An 8,328-nucleotide genomic window follows, 5' to 3' on the forward strand; every position below is an offset into this window, starting at 1 on the left:
GAGTGCTCGGTTTAAAATAAGAAAAATGGTGGGGGAAATGGTATGGAGGGAGTATGGAGGGAAAACAAGAGTGAGGCAACATGAAATCAAAATGAACGGTGTTTAAACTCTCAATACATGTCCTTACACTTACTGTAAACAATCCGACTCAACACAACGTTTTAAATAATTAGACGTAAATAAATGCAAATATAGGTCTTAAATGGTGTATGGATGGTCAGTAACTTTTAATGATTTTTTGTTGCTTTTATGTGATATGTAAGAAGCAACAGAAACATTCATTGAAAGAGAGGAGGAACATGACCCTATGTCAGACTTAGCATGTATCACATTATGGATTTTATAGCTGCTGTATTTAATATTTTATCATACTGTCATCCCATAAAGATACACTTATTAATTGTTTTAAAGCCATTTTACTTTTTTTGTCCGTTACGTTTAACAAGGAGGCATTTATTTGCTCAAACATACATTAAAACAATAATATTGTGGACATATTACAATTAAATGTTTTTTTTTTTACATTTTAAAACATATTTTATTGCATTGACAGTAAATCTGATTTTCAGCACCCATTACTCTGATCTTCATCGGCACATGATCCCTCAGAAATCATTTCAATATGCTAATTCGCTGCGTAAGAAACATTGTGATACTTTTTCATGATTCTCCGATGAACAGAAAGCAGCATTCATTCGAAATGAAAACCTTTTTTAAGATTGTGAATGTTTTTACTGTTACAGTAACGTTGCACATTTAATACACACAAGCATTTTGATCAATTCAACTCATACTCGCTAATAAAAGCATTAAAGTGCTTTATTATAACTGTTTTCTCTTTGGCAAGTGTAGCTTACATAATGCACTTTTACTCAAAACGTCTGTGATGATACATTTACGCCACTGGGTGTCAGTATAAGTTCAAGGAAACGTGTTTGAAAACAGTTCGTATTTCATTTGGTGCCACTAGCTGTGCAGAAACTACACGCTGCAGCTTTAAACGCCTCGCAAAATGCTGTTTCACGTCATGGCAAAGTTTCAAAATAGAATACAGATAGCGGAGGTGGATTCAAATGGTAATATTCAGGGTGTAAAAAAAAAAAAACAGATTTAACAGCGCTGCAGATATTCTGCGATTAAGAGCACAGTACTGTCACATAAGCTTACTCTGGTTCGGTCAGCGGCGTGGTCTCATTGGGCTCAGGATGGCCTTCTGCGTCGTGATTGGCTGTGGCCTCTTCCTCTGTCCTCACTTCTACAATGGGCTCTTTAGACACATCTTGACTGCAAGGAGAGAAAAAGCACACACACATCTGCTCATTATACAGCGATGAGTAGTTCGATGAGGTCACTACAGTCACGGCATTAAAGAGAAGCTCTTGTTTCTTTCACAGAGGTTGGACGGCTTTAATAGAACAGCTTATGACTGAAAGTATTTATATATAAAATTAATTTGCTTTACAATGCGGGGCCCTTGACTGCTCTCGATGCGCATCAAGAGCCTCTTTTGAGTCTATTGCATATACGTAGAGCGTCGTGGATACTCACACAAAGGCAGCTTTGCCTGTCTCTATGTCTTTGCCCTTGGTGCCTTGCCCGGGTTTACCGCAGATGCACATGAGGATGCCACACTTGTTGAGGAAGCAGCAGGTGGCGTCCACGATCAGCAAGAGCAGCACACACACCAGGATGAGAATGCCAACAATTACTCCAGTGTTCAGGCCCGGCCCGTCTTCCATGGAGTCTTGAGGAGAAACGGGAGAGATGCAGACAAAGAGACGGAGCAGGAGGATCATCAGCCCACAGGTTACACGAAATGTAACAGTCAAGCAAGCACGGGTTATTTTTAGATCATAAGACTGGCAGGGTTCAGCAAAGCAAAGACAATCGGCGAAGGCAACAAGGCAAAGCTAACAAGTCCACATTTAGATGTAATTGCGCATTCAGCGAATATAATGCACGCATTTGGACTTAAAGCGATAATTCATCCAATGATGATAATAATATGTGTTTTTTTTACACACCGTTAAACGTAGCTTAACTTAGGAACCAAAACTTGCTCCTCAAAATATCTTCTTCATATCAGCATAAGATAACATGATGATACAGTCTTGGACATCATATTTCCAAAGTTATTTGAGTGAAAAAATGAATGAATAAATAAATAAAACAAAATAAAATAAAATACTTACCCATAAACACCAGTGACAGTTTAGATCACGATGATATGATGGCAACTGGCACAACATAAATGCTATTTATGACAGATTAAGATCTTAGGGTGTCATTGCAAATTAAATATATACGGCATCGTCAAAAAGTTTTGGGGTCGGCTGTTTCCATGAAAATATTATGCAGCACAACTGTTTTCAACATTAATAATAAATGCATCTTGAGCAGAAAATCAGCATATCGGAATTATTTCTGAAAGATGACTTTACAAAGTCAAGTAATATTTTACACTACCGCTGTTTTACAGCACTTTTAATTTAGAAATGCAGTCTTGAGAACGTCTTTAAAAACCTACAGACCCCAAACTTTTGTATATATCCGAAAGAAAAGGACACTACAACGTCGTATAAAAAATGAATTTAATAATGCCACGTGTGAACAATAGCCCTAGTGATGACTATAATACAATGCTGTTTTTTTCCAAACGTTACAGTAAGTTGAAGCCTCAAAAAGTCTTTTAAGTAATAAAATAACATCTGAAAGGTTTGTTACAAAGTTCGATCCCAAAGGACTGGTACAGTTTTAGTTCAAACAATCCGTAGAGCAAAAGAAGAATATAAGACAGACAAGATTCTCTCTCTGCTTTTTACTTAGTGTTTTACTCTCTCGTTCTTTAAGGTGAAATGTGTCATTACTGCATCGTTAGAAGCACTACATGGAATTGTAAAAGTAGTCGCTGTTTCCGAACACACAGAATCCTACAGAATCCTTACATCATCATCATTCGGTCCCTAAAAACGGTTCATTTTCCCGCTAAGCTCCGCCCATCTAGGTTATTGTTAAATTGCATTTAAAACCGATCCTCCATGAACTTGCATTAAAAAATCTAAACAGTTGCTAAGGCCCGATTAATAATTACTCCTTGAGGGCGGGGCTTAGCGTTTAGTTAATTCCATCTGGTGCCACTAGAATGACAGAGCGGTTTTACTTTCACAATACAGTGCAAATATCTATAGACTGGATGCGATATAAATTTTCGAAAAACTTTTTAATGACATAAATCAAAAAGCGCGATCATTTTAAGCATTTGGTCATCTGAAACGGAATATTTTTGTATTTCCTTAAGTTGTAATTGGAGTTACTTCGTCTACGAGGCTCAGTGTTCCCAGCACATTAGAGAGATACAGAGACAATTCATGCAGAGGATCCTCAACATGAGGAGAAGACATTTCCTCGACTCTATCAAAGCAAAAGCAGCAATAACGGAGAGAGCAGAAGGGACACTAGAGTGGATGAGACTGAAGAACCGCTCTGAGTGACTACAAAACACGCAGACCAACGGAAGAAGCAAACGTTCATGCAGTAACCACAACAGAGGGAAGGAGGAAGAGAATTGGCACCAGGACGTTTGCGTTATGAGTGCATGTGATGGTCCGTCCATTTTCCAAGCCCAGGAACAACGACAGGACAACAGAGAAACAAGGTAAAAGGGAAATGGGAAGAGAGAGAAAGAGAGAAAAACAAGAGGCAGAAAAATAAGTCAAACACAGAAACAAAGTTTCAAAATGAAAACGTAAAATGGGGTTAAAAAGGAAAATGAATGAAAGACAAAATATGTAACGACAGTTTGGGTCACTCTCAGTACCACTGCCATGTAACCATTTGTATTGATAAGACCATTTGGTTTTATATATATATATATATATATATATATATATATATATATATATATATATATATATATATATATATATATATACACACACACACACACACACAGTATACACACATATATTTTGTAAACAAAAATTTTATTTTGGATGTGATTAATCGCGATTATTCGTTTGACAGCACTAGTATATATAAATATGCATATATTTTAGACAAACATGAAACGTTTATATATTTAATATATCTATAAGTGAAATAATTTACACGACTATAAATAAATACATGTAAACGCGCGTGTGTTATACAGTAGGCCTACTTTAGATGGGAAAATGTGATTGTAGTGAAGTAGTTCAGCAACAACGTCAGAGTAAACGGTGATACAAATGACACCGAATTGAAAGTAAATACATAAAAATAAAACAATTAGAAATGTTTTTGCATAAATGGCACCACATCCTGAGAATGACCCAGTATTGACAAAACAAGACATGCAGAAGCCCAGCAAATGGTTTTAATGGGACGGTGGGAGGATTGTGTTGCACTGTAACGAAAATAATAACAGGATGTTTTACTGAAGATTATGCAAAACACTCAGAATTAGCACTTCACTTTATAATGTAGACCAAAAACACAGTGTACCTCACAGCCCACACAGTGAGTAGCAGGGACCAAGCGATTTATTATATTTGAAGCTAATTAGAGAGTATATTTACATGACTTTGGAACCACAAAAATGGTATGAAAAATGTCCTCGAAGACCTTGAGTCGCTGCATTAAACAAACAATGCTCTACTGAGCTAGCGGCTAATGAAGAGCTCAGTGCTGGGTGCTTTTGCTTCAGACCTGAACTCATTTATCTGTGACTATGGAACATTTTATTTCATTATTTCATCTAGCAATATTAAAAGCATTAAAATGTCTTTTGGAGAAAAATATGTTTCTGTGTGTGTCAGGGTTATAGCTAACTGAAATTGAAACTGAAAAATTAAAACCATAATTATATATATATATATATATATATATATATATATATATATATATATATAAAAATTCATTTTTAAACATTTTTCAATATTTTATATAGAATATATATTTAATTTTAAACACAATACAGAATAATTTGTGCAGCAAAATAGATACCCTGAAACTGAAAAAAATATAACCAAGAAATAAATAAGTAAATTTTTTTTTAATGTACAGTATATATATATATATATATATATATATATATATATATATATATATATATATATATATATATATATATATATATATATATATATATATATATATATATATATATATATATATATATATATATATATATATATATATATATATATATATATATATGTGTACATACATTTTAAAAAGTATACAGGATAAGTTAAATAGAAACCCTGAAGTTAAATTAATAAAAATTATTACAAGAAAAATGACAATTCATCACAAAAGAGGTGTTTATCACTTGTTTTGTTTACTATATATTCACTATCAACTGTCAAGTAAGTAAAAGGACATCTTTTTTATAATATTTAAGCTTAAAAAGAGAAACATCCTCTAAAAACTGTCTGGCAGAAAGGGATAAAGAGTCTGTACCAGAGGTTTACCATAAGGAGGGAAAATATGTGTTGTTAAGAATGTGCAAAATGCATTCACATTACATAAATCTCCATTGTGATTGGAGCGGTTATGAAATATGCCTGTACTAACATTGTAGCTCTGAGATGTACACAGTTCATTAACAAACAGCAGAATAATGCATGAGTTCTTATAAAATATTCAGTTAAGAGGTTATGAAATGCCAAATATGATTAAATAAACAGAAAACTTCAACACAAGTTGCTGAAATGGTTATTTTGAGTAAGCACGAGCTCGAATGCTACCCCAAATAAATAAAAAAATATGCGTATTGTAGTGAAGAAGCACTACATTAAAGCGCCGCAAAATGCTGCAGACTTCTAACACGCCAACATCCAAGCTGTTCTCAACTTTAACGTTCATTATCACGTTAAAAAAAAAAATAATAAAAACATGTTTAGTGAAGTTCTAGGCAGGAGGTGATGTGGTCTCATTGGCATGCTGTGAGGAGCGCGCTTCTGTACTCCGAGGTGTGAGTGAGACAAACAGCCTTTGGATGTGGGCCATTCACAGCCTAGTATGCCAAAGAGAGCGGCGATTCAGCCCTCCTACGTCCAGAGGGCCGTCTCAGGGTGTTAATGAGAGAGAGAGAGACAGCGAGGGACAGACAAAGTCTCTCTGCATTAAGAAGCACCAGATGCTTGTTACATTACAAGTGAAGCAGTGAAGCCCAGCTGTGGCCCTGGCACGCCTGACCAGACCGCAACCCCCAGCTTCTGGGTAGCCACAGCACACTAGACAGGGTTCGTACACAGGAAGTGATTCTCCATCAGAAGATACACTGAGCTACTGCCCTGCTGCTAAAGCTGAGGGTTAGCCTGGTCACAGGTGGATGGAGGCCAAGTCAATAACATTAAAGAGACAGTGACTCAGAGTGTACCCGCATGTGAATGCAAGAGGTCCGCCGATTCTTTTGGTAGAGAAATACAGCGTGATTTCGCAAAGTCTAATTATAGAATTTTTCCAAGAAGCAATGCTGATTTTGTTGAACATGCAAAAGGTCAATCCTGTATAAAAAAAATACTACATATGAAATATGGGAGATATTAGAAATTGAAGTAACTGTATTCATTTGTGATTTATTTATTTCTCTGAATGTGTATATACTGTATATATATATATATATATATATATATATATATATATATATACAGTATATATATACAAACCGGATTCCAAAAAGTTGGGACACTATACAAATCGTGAATAAAAATTGAATGCAATGATGTGTAGGTGCCAACTTCTAATATTTTATTCAGAATAGAACATAAATCACAAAACAAAAGTTTAAACTGAGAAAATGTACCATTTTAAGGGAAAAATATATTGATTCAGAATTTCATGGTGTCAACAAATCCCAAAAAGTTGGGACAAGTAGCAATAAGAGGCTGGAAAAAGTAAATTTAAGCATAACGAGGAGCTGGAAGACCAATTAACACTAATTAGGTCAATTGGCAACATGATTGATTGGTATAAAAAGAGCTTCTCAGAGTGGCAGTGTCTCTCAGAAGCCAAGATGGGTAGAGGATCACCAATTCCCACAATGTTGCGCAGAAAGATAGTGGAGCAATATCAGAAAGGTGTTACCCAGCGAAAAATTGCAAAGACTTTGCATCTATCATCATCAACTGTGCATAACATCATCCAAAGATTCAGAGAATCTGGAACAATCTCTGTGAGAAAGGGTCAAGGCCGTAAAACCATACTGGATGCCTGTGATCTCCGGGCCCTTAAACGACACTGCACCACAAACAGGAATGCTACTGTAAAGGAAATCACAGAATGGGCTCAGGAATACTTCCAGAAACCATTGTCAGTGAACACAATCTACATCGTGCCATCCGCCGTTGCCAGCTGAAACTCTACAGTGCAAAGAAGAAGCCATTTCTAAGCAAGATCCACAAGCTCAGGCGTTTACACTGGGCCAGGGATCATTTAAAATGGAGTGTGGCGAAATGGAAGACTGTTCTGTGGTCAGACGAGTCACGATTCGAAGTTCTTTTTGGAAATCTGGGACGCCATGTCATCCGGACCAAAGAGGACAAGGACAACCCAAGTTGTTATCAACGCTCGGTTCAGAAGCCTGCATCTCTGATGGTATGGGGTTGCATGAGTGCATGTGGCATGGGCAGCTTGCATGTCTGGAAAGGCACCATCAATGCAGAAAAATCTTTTTCAGGGAAGACCCTGCATTTTTCAACAAGATAATGCCAGACCACATTCTCTATCAATCACAGCATCATGGCTGCGTAGGAGAAGGATCCGGGTACTGAAATGGCCAGTCTGCAGTCCAGATCTTTCACCTATAGAGAACATTTGGCGCATCATAAAGAGGAAGGTGCGACAAAGAAGGCCCAAGACGATTGAACAGTTAGAGGCCTGTATTAGACAAGAATGGGAGAACATTCCTATTTCTAAACTTGAGAAACTGGTCTCCTCTGTCCCCAGACGTCTGTTGAGTGTTGTAAAAAGAAGGGGAGATGCCACACAGTGGTGAAAATGTCCTTGTCCCAACTTTTTTGGGATTTGTTGACACCATGAAATTCTGAATCAACATATTTTTCCCTTAAAATGGTACATTTTCTCAGTTTAAACTTTTGTTCCGTGAGTTATGTTCTATTCTGAATAAAATATTAGAAGTTGGCACCTACACATCATTGCATTCAGTTTTTATTCACGATTTGTATAGTGTCCCAACTTTTTTGGAATCCGGTTTGTATATATATATATATATATATATATATATATATATATATATATATATATATATACTGTGTATATATATATATATATATATATATTGTAATATATCTTAAAATATTTATCCTTTAAATGTTGCAGAAT

The 8,328-nt window shown here is 36.0% G+C and overlaps 1 protein-coding gene across 1 annotated transcript in view; it reads right to left on the reverse strand.

Annotated features, from left to right (window-relative positions):
- Positions 1–8,328, reverse strand: part of ncam1b (neural cell adhesion molecule 1b) — an 81,613-nt gene that overhangs the window by 3,076 nt on the left and 70,209 nt on the right. Inside the window, 2 exon segments of the mRNA XM_043259257.1 lie at positions 1,168–1,284; positions 1,549–1,744. Of these exon segments, the coding sequence (XP_043115192.1) occupies positions 1,168–1,284; positions 1,549–1,744 (313 nt within the window).

Source organism: Puntigrus tetrazona, chromosome 15 (genome assembly GCF_018831695.1).
Source record: "Puntigrus tetrazona isolate hp1 chromosome 15, ASM1883169v1, whole genome shotgun sequence".
NCBI classification, from domain to species: domain Eukaryota; kingdom Metazoa; phylum Chordata; class Actinopteri; order Cypriniformes; family Cyprinidae; genus Puntigrus; species Puntigrus tetrazona.